At 43.4% G+C, this 22,313-nt stretch overlaps 1 protein-coding gene across 5 annotated transcripts in view; it reads left to right on the top strand.

The window, feature by feature from the left end:
- Window positions 1-2,194: 2,194 nt before the first annotated feature.
- LOC308594732 (cytosolic phospholipase A2 epsilon-like) overlaps window positions 2,195-22,313 on the top strand; it is a 44,377-nt gene continuing 24,258 nt past the window's right edge. For 3 of the 5 annotated variants that reach the window (XM_081208139.1, XM_081208138.1, XM_081208142.1), the window contains exons 1-7: window positions 2,195-2,325; window positions 2,709-2,810; window positions 9,924-10,013; window positions 13,279-13,351; window positions 15,364-15,500; window positions 20,085-20,216; window positions 22,014-22,054. In XM_081208139.1, the coding sequence (XP_081064265.1) occupies window positions 2,224-2,325; window positions 2,709-2,810; window positions 9,924-10,013; window positions 13,279-13,351; window positions 15,364-15,500; window positions 20,085-20,216; window positions 22,014-22,054 (677 nt within the window). In that variant the 5' untranslated portion in view covers window positions 2,195-2,223. Of the gene's footprint in view, window positions 2,326-2,708; window positions 2,811-9,923; window positions 10,014-13,278; window positions 13,352-15,363; window positions 15,501-20,084; window positions 20,217-22,013; window positions 22,055-22,313 lie in introns of those variants that run through there. The other 2 variants (XM_081208140.1, XM_081208141.1) reach the window with 2 other exon arrangements.

Below are 22,313 nucleotides of genomic sequence, written 5' to 3'. Positions count from 1 at the left end.
GATCTGCCCCGGAATTAATGGCCTTATAGTGTGAACATCAACGTCCCCCAGTATCGATAGCCTGGGGTTGCTCAATATCATGTCCATACGCTCAGGGTGTTGGACAAAGGGAAGGATGGTATGGCAAAAGAATCCTCAATGTGTCTCATTGTCTCAGTACAAGGTGCAAACACTCTAGACACGTACCCATCTGGATAGGAAGCAGGGGGGGGGGGGAGAGAGAAATCAAATTCCTATGGTCCATGGCAAGGCTTTCAAATCTTTCTTGATGCTGGACCAAGTACCTTGGCGTACCAGCTGAGGAATACTAACTCCTTGCTGCTCACCCACCGAGGTCTTGGTTATATATGGCTTGACTACCGTAATTCGCTCTACGTGGGGCTGCCCTTGAAGCTGTCCCAGAAACTCCAGCGGGTGCAGAATGCTGCAGCGAGGTTCCTCAAGGGGTCTCCCCCATGGAAGCGTATTCACCCAGTGCTTTTCCAGCTGCACTGGCTCCCGGTGGAGTACAGGGTCAGATTTAAGGTGCTGGTTTTGACCTTTAAAGCCCTTCACAGCCTAGGACCCTCGTACATATGGGACCGCCTCTCCCGGTATGCCCCACGGAGAGCCTCAAGGTCCATAAATAGCAACACCCTAGTGGTCCCGGGCCCTAAGGAAGTTAGATTGGCTTCAACCAGAGCCAGGGCCTTTTCAACTCTGGCTCCGGCCTGGTGGAACGCTCTGCCTCATGAGACCAAGGCCCTGCAGGATCTGATTTCTTTCTGCAAGGCCTGTAATACAGAGTTGTTCCACCTGGCCTTTGGCTTGGAGCCAATTTGATTCCCTCCCTCTCTTTCTTTTTTCTTTTCCTTCTCCTCCAGCGAGGAGGCTACATTTTAATATTTTAATGTTTCAATATTTTAATGTTGTATTTTAATGTTGTATTTAAGTTGTAATCATTAAACTTGTTTTTATTATTGCTTGTAAGCCGCTCTGAGCCCGGCCTTGGCTGGGGAGGGCAGGGTATAAATAATAATAATAATAATAATAATAATAATAATAATAATAATAATAATAATAATAATAATAATAATATGCCAGATCAACCTTATCCATAACTGAGTTGTGGATAGGAGAGATTCGACCCAGTGAGGGCTATGGCTGAACGAATTTCACTCCCAGCCCCACTAATACTCTCTTCCTTTCTGCTTCTAACTGAAAGCCCATCTGGTTGCATATCTCTCCTCTACATGCCTTATTTATGCTTGCAAATTTTATTGGATTAGGAGCCCTGTCCAATAAGGTTGGTGGTAACCCTGGGGCTGTTTCACAAATCAGAATTTTAACAGGAAACAGATTTGTATAGTGTTCTTTTATCATGGTTCATCTCCAAGTCACCAAATATTGAGGTTTTTCTTTTTTGAAAATGTGCAAGTTTGGAGCATGATATCCTTGATTATCTAAGGACTGTTCTAGATGGCCTGTTTAGACCTTTTAAGAAGTAATTCCAATTTGCTTGTACAAAGCTTACATGGTGACTAAAGTATGTCTGGGTTTTACTGATTATTTCACAGGGTGGTTGGTTATATGACAACAAGCATTTCACAGGGTGGTTGGTTATATGACAACAAGCATTCATTCTGATTTGCTTATGGTGTATTTTACATGTCTTCTTGTTAATCATATATTTATTCCACACTTTTCAGTCTATTCCCCCCTCACTTTCTTTTTCTTTTTAAAAAATATTATTACAAAGAAAAATACTTTGTGTGTGTATGGCCTTATAACATCCCCTACTTTCACATTCCAAAACAGGATAAAACTCACCTAATTAATAACAGAGTTTATGCATTGTAGCAAAGTCTCAAAACCTGAAAAATTATTTTCCCCTCACTTTCCATACAGCAAAACAGCAGGTTGGTTTTTTTTTTTTTTGTTTTGTTTAAAGTGGATCTGGTGTACTGGGCTGACAGGGCACTTTCACTCACTTTAATTGTGCAAATCTAAAATTCTGATGTGCGCATGAATCCCTCCTGGAAAGAACTGGCAGTCTGGAGGAGGCATGCTAAGGATCGTACAGGGTAATTCTTTCATAAGCAAATAACCTGACAGATTTGCCTGGATAGAGTGTGGAATGTAGGAGGAGACTTCCTGAAACCTGTCAAGTAAGAGAGGGGTGCAGCTCTGAGTCACTTTTTATACACTTGTTCATCTTCCTTAACTGGTTCAAAGTCTCTATGAATGCTTCAAGGATCCTTCTCAGTTTTGGACTCTGAGGTCAAAGCACCACCTGCAGTGTACACATCCGAGATTTATATGGGTTCACCAGCCAATATTCTTCTGGTAAGGAATGTCTTCAACATTAGCTTTATTGCCTTGAGTGAGACAAACGGAATAATTATTGTGACTGTGATGGAAGAGGGACTGCAAACTCAGTAAGCAAAGTATACCTAACTGTATACTTTTATCAATTTTGCATCTCACAGACTGGTAGCCAACAGATTTCATGCTTGAAGGGTATTCTTTTTCAAATATGTCAGAACCTACATACTGCAAACAAGGATGGTGTCTGGCAGGCAGGCATCTCAGTGCAGAATCACTGTAGAATTGCTGTGCCTACGTTACAAATCTTTCTATGTTGGTTCTACCACAGGTATGTAATATAGCGTAACTAAAAATAATGTGTTTGTAACTTAGATCCATTGAGATTCTGTTTTGCCTGCTAGGACCCAAACACTAAAACAAATACATATGGAAATGGAGAAGCAAAGAGGAAGTTTTTTGGAACTGAAAATCCATATGGGGCTGAAAGTCAGGTACCAGACAATGTATGTTTTTATTGCATGCCCTAACTTTGTCATTATACCTGATTGAATCTTTTCATATAATCATTCCAGGGCTCTTAATATGTGAGTATAACATACAGTTATGTGGGGTCAATATCTCAGCTAACAATATATTATCTAATATCCCTCAGGAATATTATAGTGCAAGTAATCTGGCATGTTGCCCATTGTTTTGAGGAATCTAGTTTCTACCTACATATCATAAGTATATTGTTGTAAGAAGTATGATCTCCTCCCTTTCTAGCAGGACCACCTATGGAATAAATGCTGTGTGTTTTACACAAACTCATAGTGGAACTTGCCTATGATACCACTGATGGCAAAGCTACACAGCGCTCCCATGACCTCTACCTGCTGTGACTGTAAAACTAGCGGCTCATATTGCCAAAAGGGAACTTAATAGAGGATCCGTAGTCAAGGCAAAGTGCAGAGAAGCTGTAAGCCATTTTCATCCTCAACATTTCCAATTTCTCCTTGAGACTTATTGCTAAGTGCTTTTCAAACCTTTTAAAAAGGTTTGTTTTTAAAAAATGAAAGCTGGTGTCTGTTAGTGCTCATGATAATGAACTAGATGGACCAATTATTTAATTTGGTATAAAGCACCTTCATACGTCTGTGTGCTTGGGAACGCTGCAAAAAGTTAGGTCCTCTCTCATGCAGAGAGAGCTATCAGCATACAAGTTGTTCATGTGTGGGCTTGGTGGTGCCTGTAGGCCCACTCAGTGTATGGAAGTTGGGGAGATGGGGGCAGTGGGTGCCAGTGGTGTGCAGTCAGTTGACTAGGGGGACTAGGCTAATTGCCTAAATGGTCCAGGAGCCCTCCCGCCACCTTCCCAAAGCCCACCTGGCTTTAGGAAGGAGGCAGCAGGTCCCTGGCATCTCCTTTCCAGTGTCCAGGAAGCTTCTGCCCGGCTTAGGGAGCTGCAATGCTCACACGCACAACGTCGGGGACATCGTGACGTCACCCCCCATTGCCCTCACAAGCTGGCACCTCTGCCCCTGTTTCCCTATGAAACATTTCACTGCACACCACACACTGATGGGTTCAATCTCACAGTTTTGAATGGCCTACAAGGTGCTCTAGAATTCTTACTGATTTGAAACTTTGTTAGGGCTTCAGCAGACTTTGCTTTGAAATTAGTTTCAGGTCATATGCAAAACTCTCTTGGCAGGCCTACTGCTCTGATCTTTTCTTTGCCAAAATCACTGAATGGGGGAAACAGCTGTACAGCAATTCCTCTTTCAAATTATGTTGCTGTAATGCAGCTAACCTGTTTTTTTCCTGGGGTGTGGCCACTGTCGCTTGGAGACAGATTCTAGGAGCCACAGGTGACAGCTGAGTGCAGGGTGGGGACAAAAGGTGGACAAACTATCCCAGAAGGAGCATGATGTGTCCCGCACCAAAGGTTCTACCCTGCTAACATAGTGCTTTGACTTCACCCCCCGAGGTGCACTCCATTGTCTCTCAAGACAGATGAATACCAACTTGTTTGAACATCCAACAAAGGCTAAAATTTGGGTCACATGCTAACTGAAGAAAGAATTCAACCCATGTAGAAATGCTCCTGCCAAAATTACTTTCATGACCAATTTACTTCAAAGCGTTTCCATAGGATTTCTGTTACAGCAGTTACTCGATACAAGTGTACACTTGTATCTTTGCATACTTAGATGGTATCTCCATTTCTGAGCCCAGATAACGTGTTTGGGGTGTTTGGTATGGATTTGGTATGGCTAATTATGCCTGGGAGTTATTCTCAAAATACAATCTGGATACTCCTTTGTGTAGGGAAACGAGATCACCCATGATACCTGAGTTCTGAGTTCCCTAGATTTTTTAAAAAGTTGAATCATTTTATGTGGCAGCCATATTGTCCAAATAGGGATTTGTGTTTTAAAGAGATGGGCCCCAACATTGTGAGTGACAGGATAGCATTTCAAAAGGAATGAGTAGGAAAAGATGCAGGACACGACACAGCATAGGTTTAAACATTGAATAATGAATGCAGCTAACTAAGCTCTTTTGAAAATTTTAAGATAAAGTGGTTGTTGTTAACTCTGCTGTGTTAACAACATTCTTTAGTTGACCGCTTTTGTAATGTTTCATTCTGAAATATTTTGAAATGGTATTTTAGCTTCCTGTTAATCATGTTGCTTCAGATGTATGCTGGACTTTCTTCAGTGATGTTTTATTCCAGATTGTTTTATTTGATGTTTTAACATAGGTTTTAAACTGCTTTGAGATTATTTAAAATTAAAAATATAAAGCAGTATAGAAATGGAATTAATATTAATATTATTGTTAATAATGTAGGCAATATGTTAGGGTGACAATGGAGTGGGGACTAACCATGGCAGTGTAACTACTAAACAGGGCATTAACTGTAACCCTAGTGGACCATTAGATCTATCTGGTTGGTTGTATCCAACTTTGTGGCCTGCAGGTTGTGTTAACTCAGCTTAAGAGCACTTTTTTTTATTAGTTACCTGGGGAACAGATGGAGTGTTGAATAAGCTGATAGCCAACTGTAAATTGACACAGAGGACTGGGAAAATAGGCAGGACAAGTTGAATGACTTAATGAACTGCGGTTAATAAAACACATGTAATTACACATGTAATTCAGCATACAAAGAACATAATGAAATGGTTTAGAGAGAAATAACTTCTTTGTCATTGCTTGGGGAATCTTTAGATGGAAATAATGGGAGAAGAGAGATATCAGGGAACTTTTGTTAAGCGTAACATGAAGGAGAACCGTGTTTGTGCCTGTCGGACCTTGCGTTCGACTAAACTCCTCCTCCGGTCGAGTCTTCTGACGTGATAAACGACCTGAGCCTTTGATGAGGCTCCAGGCACGTTTCCCATTACGCAGAGTATCCAGCATGCAGGGAAGGATGAGAAATATGAGCTACATTGCAAAGAGTTTTATTTCTAACTACGCAGACAGAAAAGAAAAATACATCCTCTCTCTGTGAAAGCAGAGAGGCAACAGGAACAAAGGAACAGGAAACCAGTAATATAAACATCCGTCTCCCGTCTCCTGTGAGACTTCCAACAGTCTGAAATCCCTGGAATGTAAACAGAGTTCTGTGACTCCAAGCACTGCACCAGTGGCACAAACAGAAACCTAACAGTGCCAACCTTTGAAATTCACACTAATCTGAATTTTGCAATGCATTTCTTCACCCAAGCAATGTGTAAAAAAATGCATTTGCTAAGATAAAAGTATACATAAAAATGCATATATCTGTAAAAGCAACATGCAAAAAGGCATTATATTAGGAGAAAATATGCAAAAATGTGTACAAAATTGCGTATAAAATGTGTATATTAGGAGAAATTAGCACCAGAATGGGAAAGAATCTTAGAGGGGACTTTAAAAAAATCTCAAACTGATGTGGAAATGTGAAGCTCTGAAGATTGGAAAAGCTGAAAAAGTGAAATGGACATATTTTCCCATCCCTAGTTCCATGCTTATATGAGTTTTTGATTCATTTATTGCTTCTGCAAGATTTATACATATATCTGGATATCTGTGTGTAGATTCTTCCTCTTCCTGGATGTGATCTCACAAGTGTAAAACCACCAGAATCTGGAATTGCAAGTGCTGTTTAGTGTCAGATAGGGCTTTTATTGGTGTAATAAGGGTTGGTTTAATAAGTTTTGACAGTACTAACCACCTTTTTCAAATAACCTATGGCGCAATGTCAATGTGCTGCATGTACTGTATGCCACTGAAATTGTGGGAGCTTCATTCTGCTCCTGCTGTTGCTGCAGTGTGAGGGCACTTGGCATGGTTTGGCTTGTTATGTTGTCCTAGCTCAGGGTCGTAGTTTGTTTCTCACCACACAAATCACAAGCGGAAACGAATGTTTGTTATTGTCTTGCCGTTTGTGGTTTGTTTGGGGAAAACAAATCATGAGCCCTGGTTCAGATGACACAGCAAGCCAGACCATGTCTCATTTTCTGGAAACGCAGAAAATATGGTTTTTAGACTTCCTGTTTAATTGTAAAAGTGCCCCCCTTTTCATTTCTTTACTGAAAAACAGTTATAGGATACTTACCACCAAGGCACTTAATAAGGAAGTTACAGTAGTTGCTTGACATTGGAAAAGCTCCATGAGAAAAAAGTAATAAGGATTGTGAATGTTGCTAAACCAGCTTTGAAAGAAATCAAATAATATTTCTAGGTGCTGAAAAAGCATTCCAGAAAATGGAATGGAATGGATTTTGTTTTGTTTGTTTCAAGCCTTTTCAACTTTGGAGCTCAGTTTTTATTTTTAATGAATAAAAATAATGTAAAACATAAAGTAAGAATCCAGCCTAGGACAAGTACAAATCAAAATTACCTTAACAATGTAATTATGTAGTACAATAAGTTTGCACTTAAATGGTTATTAATGTTCAGCTATTCATAATATGAGCAGCTTGAGTAACAAAGACCAACATATTGTACTCTTCAAAGAAGCAGATCAATTCATGATCCCATGACTTTAGAGCTCTCTCAGTGATTTCATAGCATTTCTCCAGTGTCAGTGACTGCATGTAAGTGTATATCTCCATTTATTTACCGTATTTTTCGGACTATTGGACGCACCGGTCCATAGGACGCACCTAGATTTGGGGGGGGGGGAAATAAAGGGGAAAAAAATTATCCCCCCCCCGCCAGGCGCGGGGCTGGGGCGGGGAAGCCCGAGCTTCCCCCTCCCCCAGAACGGGACTCAGAGCCATGCCGAAGCTGCGCGCAGCTTTGGCATCGCTCTGGGAGCTTGCGGGGCTGGGGGAGGAGGAAGCCTTCCGCCAGCCTCCAAACCAAGTCGGGGGACAGCGGGAATGGCGCGCTGCGCCTCTCCCACTGTCCCCCGAGTTTGCGGGGCTGGCGACGGGGAGGAGCAGGCTTCTCCCCCCGCCAGCCTTCTAACCAAGTTGGGGGACAGCGGGAAGGGCGCGCTGCGCCTCTCCCGCTGTCCCCCGAGCTTGTGGGGCTGGCGGTGGGGCTCTCCTGAAGCCTGGAGGTTGTGGGGCTGGTGGGGGGGAGAAGCAGGCTTGCTTCTCCCACCCCCAGCCTCCAGATCAGGTCGCGGAATAGCGGGATGGCGGAGCGCTGCCATCCCGCGATTCCCCGACCTGATCTGGAGGTTGTGGGGCTGGTGGGGGGGGAGAAGCAGGCTTGCTTCTCCCACCCCCAGCCTCCAGATCAGGTCGTGGAATAGCGGGATGGCGGAGCGCTGCCATCCCGCGATTCCCCGACCTGATCTGGAGGTTGTGGGGATGGTGGGGGGGAGAAGCAGCCTTGCTTCTCCCACCCCCAGCCTCCAGATCAGGTCGTGGAATAGCGGGATGGCGGAGCGCTGCCATCCCGCTATTCCCCGACCTGATCTGGAGGTTGTGGGGATGGTGGGGGGGGGGGAAGAAGCAGGCTTGCTTCTCCCACCCCCAGCCTCCAGATCAGGTCGTGGAATAGCGGGATGGCGGAGCTCTGCCATCCCGCGATTCCCCGACCTGATCTGGAGGTTGTGGGGATGGTGGGGGGGGGGGGAGAAGCAGGCTTGCTTCTCCCACCCCCAGCCTCCAGATCAGGTCATGGAATAGCGGGATGGCGGAGCGCTGCCATCCCGCTATTCCCCGACCTGATCTGGAGGTTGTGGGGATGGTGGGGGGGGGGAGAAGCAGGCTTGCTTCTCCCACCCCCAGCCTCCAGATCAGGTCGTGGAATAGCGGGATGGCAGAGCGCTGCCATCCCGCGATTCCCTGACCTGATCTGGAGGTTGTGGGGATGGTGGGGGGGAGAAGCAGGCTTGCTTCTCCCACCCCCAGCCTCCAGATCAGGTCGTGGAATAGCGGGATGGCAGAGCGCTGCCATCCCGCGATTCCCCGACCTGATCTGGAGGTTGTGGGGATGGTGGTGGGGGGGAGAAGCAGGCTTGCTTCTCCCACCCCCAGCCTCCAGATCAGGTCGGGGAATAGCGGGATGGCGGCGCTTCGCCATCCCCCTATCCCCCGAGCTTGTGGGGCTGGGGGGGGAGAAGCAGGCTTGCTTCTCCCCCCGCCAGCCTCCAGATCAGGTCGGGGAATAGCGGGGTGGCGGCTCTGCACCTCCCCGCTGTCCCCAGCTTTTGGGTGCAGGCTGCTGCCCGCAAGCCTTGCGAGCCCGCGGGACATCCCACCGGGCTTGCAAGACTTGGGATAGCTTCCTGAAGCCTGGAGAGCGAGAGGGGTCGGTGCGCACGGACCCCTCTCGCTCTCCAGGCTTCAGCAAAAGCCTGCATTCGCACCATAGGACGCACACACTTTTCCCCTTCATTTTTGGAGGGGAAAAAGTGCGTCCTATAGTGCGAAAAATACGGTAGATATTGTCTCCAACTGTGAGCATAACAAATGTGCTTGGGCATGGGGCTTGGTAGGGGACTGCTGAATGAGTACCTTATACAGCCAAGAACCATTCCCAAAGTGTGGACTGCATTATCCTTTAAAACAGGCAATGGACACGAGCTCAGAACCTGCAATTTCAGAAGGAAGAGCAAGTGCCTGTGTTCAAGTTAATGAGTTTTAAAGAGATGGGGCTCAAATTTCTGAGCGACAGTTTAGCATTTCGAAAAGAACAACTAGTGAAAAGATGTGGGACTCCGTCCAGCATAGATTTAAGCATTGGGGAATGGATGTGGCTAATAAAGCTGAGGAAAATATGATGGGATATGATTCTGCTAATGTGCAGATGTAGGCAACAGGATGGGGAGTAACTGTAGTGATATAAATAAATAAATGTATTAATGTGAATGCCAGGCAGGCAGTAAAAACAGGGTGTTGGTTGTGGCTCCAGTGGAACATCATACTAGCTGATGGGTTGTGTACAGCTTTGTGACTTGCAAGATGACTTGCAAGTTGTGTTGACCAAGTTTAAGGGCATCTCTTTCATTAGGTACATGATCACCTGTTGATTAAACTGGCATCCAATTATAAATTGACACCAAGGCTGGCCCTGGACAAGCTGAACGACTTCATGAAGAGGAGTAATAAAAACATATGTAGTTTAGCATTCAAAGAACAACAAAATGACTCTCTCTCTCTTTGCATTGCTTGGGAACTTTTCAGGTCACAATCATGGAAGATGAGAGAAAACATGGCATCTTTGTTGAACCCAGCAAGATGGTGAGCCATGTTTGTGATGCAGCTTCAATGAAGGTCAGTGTAATTCTTGAGTGGATCCGGGTGTGGATTTTCGGGTAGAATTATAACTACTATAATTTTCAGTCCCAGATTTCTTCCCTGTGCTCCTTCTCTTTGCATTGTAGTTATAAACACTGTAAGGGAAAACACATGTTAATTTTCTTAGAGGGAAAACAGCTTGGGAAGGACAATTAAAACAGGCATATGCATGCTCTGTAGATTGATCATATCATCAATATTGCATGTGGGTTGTGTAGGAAAGGTTGTAACTTTTAAGCAGGAAGTTGTAGACCATAATGAATCAGCTACTTGTAGGAATCCTTTGTGTGTGGTGTTGAATGAAAGATGTATCTGATGCATACAAAACAATTATACAGTTGATACCTGTGGTAACATTTTACATTGCACAAGGCTGGGAAGCCTTAACAAATGCAAGAGTGAAGTCACTGGTTTCAAAACCTTGGAATTTGAGCACTATGCAGTTTGCTTCACCTCCTAAGTGACTAAGCTCAGGAAGCAGAAATACTTAGTAAAAGATATCCATTCGGGTTCCTTCTATTGTATGTAGAGACCAGCGATCTCAGTTATTCCATGCTGAAAATGTATAGGAGTTTTCATTTTAATTGATGAAACATTTTAATTGATGAACCCTGCGTTATGTTACATTAATGCCCACTTGGGAGGAAATGGGTGAGATTTCTGTTCTCTAATTTTTTCTTTTAAAAATTTAATTAATGGTTTCCTGCTGGGACTAGTATCATGGCATACCCGCCCATTTTTCCCTAACAAAAATCCAGGACATTTCCCACCCACTCGCTGCCTCCCAGCCTTGCCCTTTCAACCAGCCCTCCCCACCCCCACCCCCCTCACCCTCACTGCTTGCCATCTCTGCCTGCCATATGCCCCACTCACCCTTGCCCCCTTGCCTGCTGCATGAAATCAGGGCACCCCAAGATGAAAGCACAACCCAGGGTGCCTTCTAAAAAGTGGGGCCATCCCACTTACAACGGGACACTTGGCAGGTGTGTCATGGCACTTATGGGGGGGGGGACAGGACCTGTACACAAGGCTGGAATGCAGCTGGAGGTTATCAATAAAGGTTAAAACAAATAGAGGCTATCTCTGGCAATTATTAGAATTGTTCTTATGAACAAAGGATAGGTACAACGCAAATGGCAATGAGTTGGTTTAAAAAACACCACAAAACCCACAGCAAATCAGTGTGCTGTGTTTTTGTTTCATTGCATTTGCGTGTTCAGACCCAGAAACCTTTCCCCTAAATAAATTCACACATGACTCAAAATTTTGGTTTGGTTTTTTGGCATAATATAGGCCACAACTTTATTGATTACAGAAAGTGACTGGTTGCATAGGCTCTGGTTCGACTAGCTCCCTGCCATGCAGATAGCGCTGACCCAGGGTTCCAGCACAGGTCAGCCAAGGGTGAACACCTGGATAAGCGGAAAGCTGGGAACGGGCTAACTCCGCCACCCAAATGTCCCCCTGGACTCAGGCACGGGCACAACCCCCTCTCGGGTTGACCAAACCATTGAGTCCCTGGATTCCTTTAATGAAATACCCTTCACATAGGAATGGCGAGAGCGTCCTCCCATCCCTATCACCTCTTTAAGAGAGGACCCGATATATCATTCAAACTCCTGCTCCTCCAGTTTCTGCTCTGCTTTCAACTCACTACATTTCAAAGCTTAAAGAGGCATCTTTTGCTTTTTGCCACTACTGTTCCTTCTAGGCATTTCACTGGTGCCTTTGCATTGATTTTGCAGCAGCTTCTCTTCCTGCCTCTCTGACAACATGAATCACCTTCCTCCAACACCTTTCTTTCTGCCTGCCCCAGAGGAATCTCCTCTTCCCTGCAAACAGTGGAAGCTATTTGTTTGTGATTATTCTCTTACCACCCGGACAAATAACATAAGCCCTGCCAAACAAAAGGCCTTAATGCTTCTTTGTTTGGGTGCAAAAGACCAGAGAGAGGTCTTATTCCCATCTACCCTTCACTACTGCTGTGACTCAGGATGCAAATCCTTATGAAATAGCTCTTCAAACCTTGAAGAATCTCCTTCCTCCTTCCTGCTTCCTGCTTCCTCAATGTGGTGTCTGAATATTATAAATTTTATTCAAGTGTTCAAGTACCAGGGGAGCTGATTAGATGTAACACCACTACATGTGCTGAGTGCTACTTGTGATGCGCAGCTGAGGGCATGCTGCTTAAAGAGGGCCACATTGTCCTTCATCCAAATTTCAGGAGAAACAGCTAATGGAAAGGAAGCTTATTTTCAACACAATTGTTAATAGCTCGAAAGACTGAGAATGTCATTCAGTGGTCCAAATGGCATCACCAACGTCTCAGGCTTCTCAAGTCATGGATGTGCAGTATCTTCAAGTAAAAATGTGCAGTATCTTCAAGTAAAAAACCCCCCACTTCAGTACTGTCAAGCAAGGCAAATTTACAGGGCCTGGTGGCAGTAAGGAGAATATAGTTAAGAGGGAGGGGATCATAATCACATTTCATAAGACCCTGTATAGAAGAAGGATGAGCAAACCCTGTTGGGGGAGGAGAGAAGTGCCAAGCTCTCTAAAAGGGGTGGGTAATGTGTGGCCCCCCAGATTGTTGTTGGATTACAGCTCCCATTGACCTTGTTCATTGGGGCTAATGGAGAGTCAGCCTGCCAGTTCCCCAACTCTTCTCTGTAACTTTTGTCCAATGGCATTTTATTTATGTGGGTGTATTTTATCTCTTAGGGACGTGGGTGGCACTGTGGTGTAAACCACTGAGCCTAGGGCTTGCCGATGGGAAGGTCGCGGTTCGAATCCCCGCGACGGGGTGAGCTCCTGTTGCTCGGTCCCTGCTCCTGCCAACCTAGCAGTTCGAAAGCACGTCAAGTGCAAGTAGATAAATAGGTACTGCTCTGGTGGGAAGGTAAATGGCATTTCCGTGCACTGCTCTGGTTCGCCAGAAGTGGCTTAGTCATGCTGGCCACATGACTCGGAAAAACATTCTGTGGACAAATGTTGGCTCCCTCAGCCAGTAAAGCGAGATGAGCAGCGCAACCTCAGAGTCATCTGCGACTGGACTTAACTGTCAGGGATCCTTTACCTTTACCTATTTTATCTTTTACTACTGTGCTTTTGTGATATCTGTTACTTTTTCTTCTTCTTCATGGTGAACTGCCTTGAGCGTTGCCCAGAGAAAGGAAGTAAATTCACTTTAAGTGTTTAAGTGTTCCTTATACATTTCTCCTTTCTCCACTTTGCCTTTCAGGTACAGGCACCTCCCTTCTGTTTGCTCTCTGTACGTGTTATAAGAATTAGAAATCTCCAGCGAGCAGATGTGTGTGAGTATCTGGCAGATCCTGAGTAGCTATAAATCTGTCTCACAAAATGCTGGCATATAAATATGGATTGAATCATAGAATCATAGAATCATAGAATCATAGAGTTGGAAGAGACCACAAGGGCCATCGAGTCCAACCCCCTGCCAAGCAGGAAACACCATCAGAGCACTCCTGACATATGGTTGTCAAGCCTCTGCTTAAAGACCTCCAAAATTTAATATTAAGATTTAAGATTTAATATTAAGATTTAAGATTAAGATTTAATATTAAGATCCTTTTTAAATATTGATTTTAAATTTTTATATATTTAATGATATTTAAATAAATATATTTAGTGAAAAACATTTAATGAATATTTTCATTCATTTTATGTTGTTACTGTTTAATGGAAGCCACAGTAGTCATTGGCACTGTAGGCTCTGTTGACATGTTGGTGTTGCTTGGCCAGATTCAGTTAGACAGGTGTGCTAGCAGGAGACAGTGCAATAAGTCACCTTTGCACAACAGGGCTTTCCCCCATCTCCTTCCCCATGCACCTCCCAGACCCCCCAAAATTGGCTCTGAAAGGTCAGAAGAACCCCCAAACAGTGTGCAGGGGGAGAAGAGAGGAGATTGCTCTGTGTGGGAAGCAGAAATACTTGTGCTGCCATAACACAGCACAACAACGTGGAATTCCTCCCAAAATTCCTTGCCTGCCTATGCTGTCTGTTGAGAAGGAAAAGGCAGATGCTACTCTTTGCATTATGAAATATAGCATTTAGAACACCGATTGCAATAGCCACTAACAAGCTTTCCCATGTTATCTGTAGTCACAGTATCATTTCAAAAGAACATGATTTATTTGCCAGAAGAGCAGGCTGTTATTCAACAGGATTTAGATAGGAAAATGATTAATAGGACTGACTTGTTTGATATCCTGATCCTAATACTGTGAACATGAGATATTCCAAATTACAAGGTGTATGTTAGAAGGACAACAACCTTCTTTTAATTCACAGGTGGCTAGGCTGTGGCCCTCTAGAAGATGTTGCTAGGGCTTAACTCCCACCATTCCTGACCACTGGGCATGCTGGCTGGGGCTGATGGGAGTTGGAGTTCAACCAATCCACTCACCTTCTATGGTGGGCGGTGTTGTGGCCAGACCACAGTGATCCAACCAATGGCTGGTTGGATTGCCCTGCTGGCAATTGGCCAATGCCATCTTAGGACAGTTTTAGGACAGTTGTTCCCTGGGGAGCGGGCCCAACTGAGCAATGAGCAGCGCTTGGGCCCGCTCTCGGGGGGTGGGATAAATTGTGGCCTGCCTGGCACTCTTCCTCTGCCTTTTAACATCCGGGGTGGAGGACACAGGTACACCAACCATGTTTTAATTGATAGAGGACACTATATTTCTAGATATAGCACTTTCTAAAATAAGAGAGTCTCTGTCTTTTTGAGACTAAATGACTTAACCCCCCCAAAAAACAAACACATAGTAAGACAAATTGATTGTTATGTAAGTACTCAATTCACAGTCAAGAGCTTCTTTATTGCTTGACACAAGCATTTCTGTTACTATTATATACAACCTATTTACATTCCTTGTTTATCTCTCCAGCACGGTATAATCTCAGCCTAGTAATTAACAATGCTGACAAAGCAAAACTCACAGTATCGGCAGCACACATTGTCTTACTTCTAAACTTGTTGTCAGTGTGTGTGTGCTTTCCTTGTGCGGAAATTGCAGCCTGCAACTTCCTCCCTTTATTTGCACCTCCAGCTGACACCAATCAATCCTACACACTAAAGAAAAGTTCTGGAACCCTCTTTAAAGCTTCCAGGAACTTTTATCTGTTTCGTAAAGAATGTTTTCCTAACATTATTTGCTGGTGGCCAGATAAAAAACATCTCAAATACCAGTAATCCAGCCTGAAATGAAACCTTCTCTTTTAGAATACAGAATATGGTGAAGGTGAGGTGAGAATACATTGTAATTGGTTTTAACTGGTTGTTGTTGTTTTTAAAACATGCAGTAAGTCCAAGTGATTGTTACATAAGTTTGAGGTTACCGACAGCTTCCTATGGTAATACCCGGACGAAAACCATCTCAAATAGTAGCGATCCAGCCTGGAATGAAATCTTCTATTTTAGAATCCAGAATGTGGTGAAGGTGAGGTTTTCACTGCTTGTTTTTATTGATTTTAGTAAAAAAAAACAAAAAAAAACCTACCATGTTGATAAGTACAACAGCAGGGATCATTTAGTATGTAACTAGAGGGTTAATTCTGTTATCAGTAAGTCAGCTAAGCCAGAAGGGCTGGAGGAGGAGGTGTTGCTTAGCAACCAGAGAGATCTTCCCTGAGGGAACATGGCCCCTGGGTGTATAGTTCTGAGTGAGTTTCCTCTATATGTTTTGCTGACCACCTCCCTGCACTGCACAAGGCCTTAACTAAGAAAGACAAAATAACAGAATCATAGATTTGTAGTGGCATCACAATTTCATGAGGGGCCTCCAAGTCAACAATAAATACTTGGAGAAAGATAGGTTTTCAATGTGGAAAGGTATTTCCCTTGCGCTCATTTATACAGATCTCCCCCCCCCTTTTCTTTTGTATTGGATATGTCTTATGATCCTCTCCCCATAGAAGACGGTGCGCACCATACATCTGGATGTCACATGCTTCTCAGTTGAGGAGAAACAGCGAATCCTCTGCCTCCTTGGTCAACAGTTGCCAGCTCCCAAGTTAGCCTCCACTTCTTTTTCCATCCACATTTCAGTTAATCAGCCTCTTTGCCCAGTAGTGGTGGCAAGGCAGAAATAGCCTCAAGATGGTGCTGGGCATATGCTTTGGTGCACAAACGTTCCCTGATCAAGGGCCACATCCTCTTCACAGAATCATAGAATTGTAGAGTTGGCAGGGATCCTGAGGGCATCCAACTCCCTCAATGCAGGAATCTCAACTAAAGCATCTATGACAGATGGCCACAGAAGCTCTGCTTAAAAATGAAGGAGACTCTACAACTTCCCAAGGGAGTCCATTCCACTGTTGAACAGCTCTTACTCTCAGAAAGTTCTTTCAAGTTCTTGTAACTTGAAGGTATTGGTTTGGGCCCTAGCCTCTGAAGCAGGAGAAATCTTGCTCCATTTTCATGACAGCTCTTTAGATATTTGAAAATGGCTATCATATTTCCTCTCAGTTTCCTCTTTTCTAGGCTAAACATATCAAACTCCCTCAACTGTTCCTCATAAGCCTTGGTTCCCAGACCCCTGATCATCTTGGTTGCCCTCCTCTACATATAAGGGACACGGGTGGCACTGTGGGTTAAACCAGAGAGCCCAGGACTTGCCGATCAGAAGGTCGGCGTTTCGAATCCCCGCGTCGGGATGAGCTCCCGTTGCTCAGTCCCTGCTCCTGCCAAGCTAGCAGTTCGAAAGCACGCCAAGTGAAAGTAGATAAATAGGTACCGCTCTGGCGGGAAGGTAAACGGCGTTTCCGTGCGCTGCTCTGGTTTGCCAGAAGCAGCTTAGTCATGCTGGCCACATGACCCAGAAGCTGCACCCCGGCTCCCTTGCCCAAGAAAGTGAGATGAGCACCGCAACCCCAGAGTCGGCCACGACTGGACCTAATGGTCAGGGGTCCCTTTACCTTTACCTCTACATATGTTCCAGCTTGTCAATATCCTTCTTAAATTGTGGTGTCTAGAATTGGACACAGTATTCCAGATGTGGTCTGACCAATGCAGAATATTCTATTAATTCTATTAGTTCTATTAGTTCTATTAATTCCCTTGATCTGGACACTATACTTCTGTTGTTGCAGCCTAGAATAGAATTGGCTTTTTCTTTTTTTTTACTGCTGCATCACAATGTTGACTCATGTTAAGCTTGTGCTCTGCTAAGACCCCTACATCCTTTTCACATGTATTACTTGCAAGCCAGGTGTCCCCCCCCCCCAACTTATATTTGTGCTCTGGTTCTTCCTGCCTAAGTGCAGAACCTTACATTTGTCCCTGTTGAAATTCATTTTGTTAGTTTGGTCCAGTCTGCTAAGGTCCTCTTGAATTCCAGTTCTGTCTTTCATGACGTTAGCCACCCCTCCCAGTTTAGTGTCATCTGCAAATCTGATGAGCATCCTCCCAATTCCTTTGTCCAGGTCATTTATAAAAATGTTGAAGAACAATGGGCCCAGGACAAAACCCTGCGGCATCCCACTTGTCGCTTTTTTCCGAAAGTAATAAGGAACCATTAGTGAGTACTGTTTGGGTTCAGTCAGTAAACCAGCTACAAATCCAGCTACTTCCCTGTTCCTTTCTCCTCAAATTATTACCCTTCCTCCCAGTTTCCTCAGTAAAGTGCTGTCACGTTTCTTTTCTGTCTGGATTCCCACAGTGACTTATGAAAGAGTATCACAATAAGATCATAAAAAAAAAATTCCTTCCAGTAGCACCTTAAAGACCAACTAAGTTAGTTCTTGGTATGAGCTTTCGTGTGCATGCACACTTCTTCAGATACACTGAAACAGAAGTTGCCAGATCCTTCTATATAGTGAGAAGGTGGGGAGGGGTATTACTCAGAAGGGTGGTGGGAATGGGAGATTGGCAGATAGCTGAGATGAGCCTGTTGACGACTCTTAACGACTGCAATAGGTCTTACAGGAAAAGGCAAGGGGTGAGAAGGTGAAAAATGGCTTAGTCATGTATAATGAGATAAGAATCCAATGTCTTTGTTCAGACCAGGTCTCTCCATGGTTTTAAGTTTGGTAATGAGTTGCAATTCAGCAGCTTCTCTTTCCAGTCTATTTCTGAAATTCCTTTGTAGTAAAACAGCTACTTTGAGATCTTGTATAGAATGTCCTGGGAGACTGAAGTGTTCTCCTACTGGTTTCTCTGTTTTGTGATTCTTGATGTCAGATTTATGTCCGTTTATTCTTTGGCGTAAGGTTTGGCCTGTTTGCAGTCGTTAAGAGTCGTCAACAGGCTCATCTCAGCTATCTGCCAATCTCCCATTCCCACCACCCTTCTGAGTAATACCCCTGAAGTGATGGTTATGACCTATAAAGCTCTCTATGGCTTAGGTCCCAGCTATTTGAAACACCATATTCCATCATATGAACCTGCCTGGGTTATGTGATCTTCGGGGCAGGCCCTTCTCTTGGTCCTGTAACCCTCACAGACATGCTCCCTGTGGAATGCCCACTCTTTAGATGTCAAGGAAATAAAGAACTATATAACTTTTAGAAAACATCTGAAGGCAGCCCTGTTTAGGGAAGTTTTTAATGTTTGATATTTTATTATGTTTTATATATGCTGTAAGCCACCCAGAGTGGCTAGGAAAACCTAGCCAGATGGGCAGGGTATAAATAATAAAATTATTATTATTTATTATTATTATGTGAGAGAGGGCCTTCTTGGTGGCTGCTCCCAGATTTTGGAGCTCCCTCCTTAGAAAAATTAGACTGGTTCCCTCCTTGTTGACTTCCTGCAGGCTTTTGGGAATTGACTGCTTTTAATGAAAGGGTTTGTGCTGTGATGTTTTTATTGTAATTATCTGCATATTTTTGAATAGATCTTTTCTGTGCTTTTTTTCTGGGGGATGGCAGTATTTCAATATGAGTATTTCAATATGAGAGTACCCCTAAACATTTTTTAAAAGAAAAAAAGCACTGGATCTTTTACACTTATATATAGTTTAAATTATATAAAATTTTAATTGTTCTTAAATTATTGTTTCCCTCCCCTATGTTTTTAGCTGTTCCTATTTCATCTGTAAGCTGTCTTGAATGCCTGTCATGGAAAAAGGCGTGGTATAAATAAATATATAGCAATAATAATTACAACAGTGATGTGTAATTTCTGAGGTTTCCAGTATCACTGTCAGGGGGAGCAGAGTTCTAATTAGTTTAATTAATGTAAATAAGAAGCAAAAGATATTCAATCTAAGGCTTTGTTTTGAAGATCTAGGTGCTGCTATCTTGGGATGGATTTGGGAAGATTCCTCCTACACGGGCACACAGTGAGCTTTTTAAAGTAGTTAAATGATGGTTGAGTATCTTTCGTATGTTTTAGCAGGGTTGTGAGTCATGTTACCATTAAATGTTCCTCCTGTGCCTAAAGCAACCAATTATTTTACTCCCTCTCTTCTTCCTGAACCAGCTGATTGTCATGCACTGCCATCATGACCCATTTTTCATTCCTTATAGTCATGGAAGAAGAGCAGGATAAATTTTTACGATGTGTCAAGAAGAGGTGCTTGCTCTGGTGTTCAGAAGTCAATACTACAACACCCACCATTTCAAATACTCCTTTGAATACCCCAAGCATACAGTGGTGCCCCGCAAGACGAATGCCTCGCAAGACGGAAAACTCGCTAGACGAAAGGGTTTTCTGGTTTTTGAGCTGCTTTGCAAGACGATTTTCCCTATGGGCTTGCTTTGCAAGACGAAAACGTCTTGCAAGTGTTCCGATTTTTTTTGCTCCCCCCCTTTTTCTAAGCCGCTAAGCCTCTAACAGCCTTTTAGCCGCTATTCCGCTAATCCTTTAATAGCCGCTAAGCCTTTAATAGCTGCTAAACCTCTAATAGCGCTAATCCGCTAAGCCACTAATAGGGTTGCTTCGCAAGACGAAAAAACCGCTAGACGAAGAGACTCACGGAATGGATTAATTTCATCTTGCGAGGCACCACTGTACACTAATGCTGCCTGTCTTCAAAATGGTTTTGCCCACCACACATTGACTAATTTTCCCTATTCCCTAGAATGTACTAGAACTGAAAGTATGTGATGAAGATACTCCCTTCAGGGATGACCAGCTTTGCACAGTTCTTTTTGATATAGCTCAGCTCCAGCCCGGTGAAACAGTCTGTAGGCATTTTGAACTAAACCAGCAGGTGAGAGACAAAATTATGTACAGTTTGGGAGGATGGGATGCAGACTAATAAGGGCTTCTTTGAAATATCCTGTAATTTATAGTTAATTAGTTCAGTGTATACTATTGTTTCTCATTCCTTCAGTGTCCACATTTAACACCTGCCATGCAGAGTAATTTTCCAGACTTTTTATCTTTTCATTATATATATTGTACTTGTCTATAGTTTATATAGTTTATACATGTCTGTTGTTTCTGTTCTCCTCTGTAATTCATTCTGTGATATTTGTCAGAGTGGTTTTCAAAATGGCTTATTGTAGGCATCATTTTCTTAAAGGCTTTTTTTAATAGTTTGGTGCCTTGTTTTAGAGATTGTTTGGAAAACCCAACTTTGGATTCACAGCAATGCATATAGGCAAATATATCAGTTACTGTATTTTTCACTCCATAAGACGCACTTTTTTCCTCTTAAAACTAAGGGGAAATGTCCGTGCGTCTTATGGAGTGAATGTGTGGTCCCTGGGGGTGGGGACCCGGGCTTCCCCCGCCAGACCTGACAAACTCCTGAGCAGCTCTGGGGTAGCCCACAAAGCCTCTGCAGGGCAGCGGGGAGCCTTCATCCCGCTGCGCTGGAGAGGCTTCGCGTGGCTATCCCTGGCTTTTGTGGGAGGTGGGGGAAGGGACAGAGCGATGCTCTCTGTGTGTGACTCTTGGGGGCTTTCCCCCGCCCTTCTCCCTCCTCGGGGAAAAGCCTGCAAGCACCGCACACACGCTCCATGCGGCTCATGAAAGGGAGTGTTGAGCAGAGCCTGGGATGTATACAGGCTCTGCTCAGCACTCCCTTTAAATAATATTTTTTTTCTTGAATTCCCCCCCCCCCCAAAAAAAAGTAGGTGTGCCTTATGGTCAGGTGCATCTTATGGAGCAAAAAATACGGTAATTATAGAAAATTTCAATCAGAAACCAACTAGGCATGCCAGTTTGACAAATCTGCATATGTATAAGGTCACGCCTTCGTGTAGCTTCTTGGAATTCTTCAATAAAAAAGTATATATGGAAATTATTTAAACGTATGTAAAATGTAACTGAATTTCTAATGTCTTTATCATGTGCCTCAATTTTTGGACTATTGAGTTTATTGGGGTTTAGGATTCTTGTGTTTTCCCATATAAATTATGTAAGGGAGCCAGCTAGAACATCAGCTAGGGAGCCAGCTAGAGTGGCACATTTACTAACCTTACCTGTTGTGTACAAAGTATGTTCTGGTGCATCATAGAGGAACACAGGATTCTGCTTTGCTGCATGTAATGGAACAACATCATCACCATCATTTTATTTGTATGCCGCCTTTCCATAGTTAAAACAATGCTCAAGGCGGCTTACAACATGACAAGATTTACATAATTACCAACATAACAAATGTCATAAGCAATAAATAAAACACACCAAATGGGGAAAAAAATCCACATAAATCATAAAATCTAAAACTAAGAATACAGCATTAATATCAATTACAATTTAAAATGACAGATAAAAAAATAAAAGCAATTTAAAAAACAAAAACAGAGCCCAGATGGAAGGAGGCAGGCAAGGCCCTCAACAGCAGGAACATACCTAAGCACATTGAAATAGATATTTGTTGCCAATGTAACAGGATACACACACAATTTTCAAAGGGGAAGGAATATCTTATAGGAAAGAGTTGCTTGCGAAGGAGCTCCCAGCGAAATAGAACAGCATCAGTTCAGAAGTATATTTTTCAATGTTATTATTTTGAACATTTCCTTTCCTTTCTTTACGTTCCCTTTTCCAATGTCAGAAGGATGAGGTGCTGGAAGTGGAGTTCACTTTGGAACAGATGTGAGTAACACCTGAGATGACAAAGGGTATCAGCTTAATTTATTAAGTGTAGACCCAATGAAATTAATACATGCATTGTAATGGACACTGTACCCTAGTAGGGGAAAAGGGTGGGTATTTGGCTCAATTTGCATTTAAAGGCAAGTTTATCAAATTCACACTTTCTGAAATAATACATGAGCTGAAGCATAGCTGTACTTCAAAATTTTCCAAATTTTCTAATGCAGTTCTATAGCCAAATAATGCATCCAAAATTTTC

Source organism: Podarcis bocagei (assembly GCF_964188305.1).
Source record: "Podarcis bocagei genome assembly, chromosome: 1".
NCBI classification, from domain to species: domain Eukaryota; kingdom Metazoa; phylum Chordata; class Lepidosauria; order Squamata; family Lacertidae; genus Podarcis; species Podarcis bocagei.
This window is presented reverse-complemented; position numbering and strand designations above follow the sequence as displayed.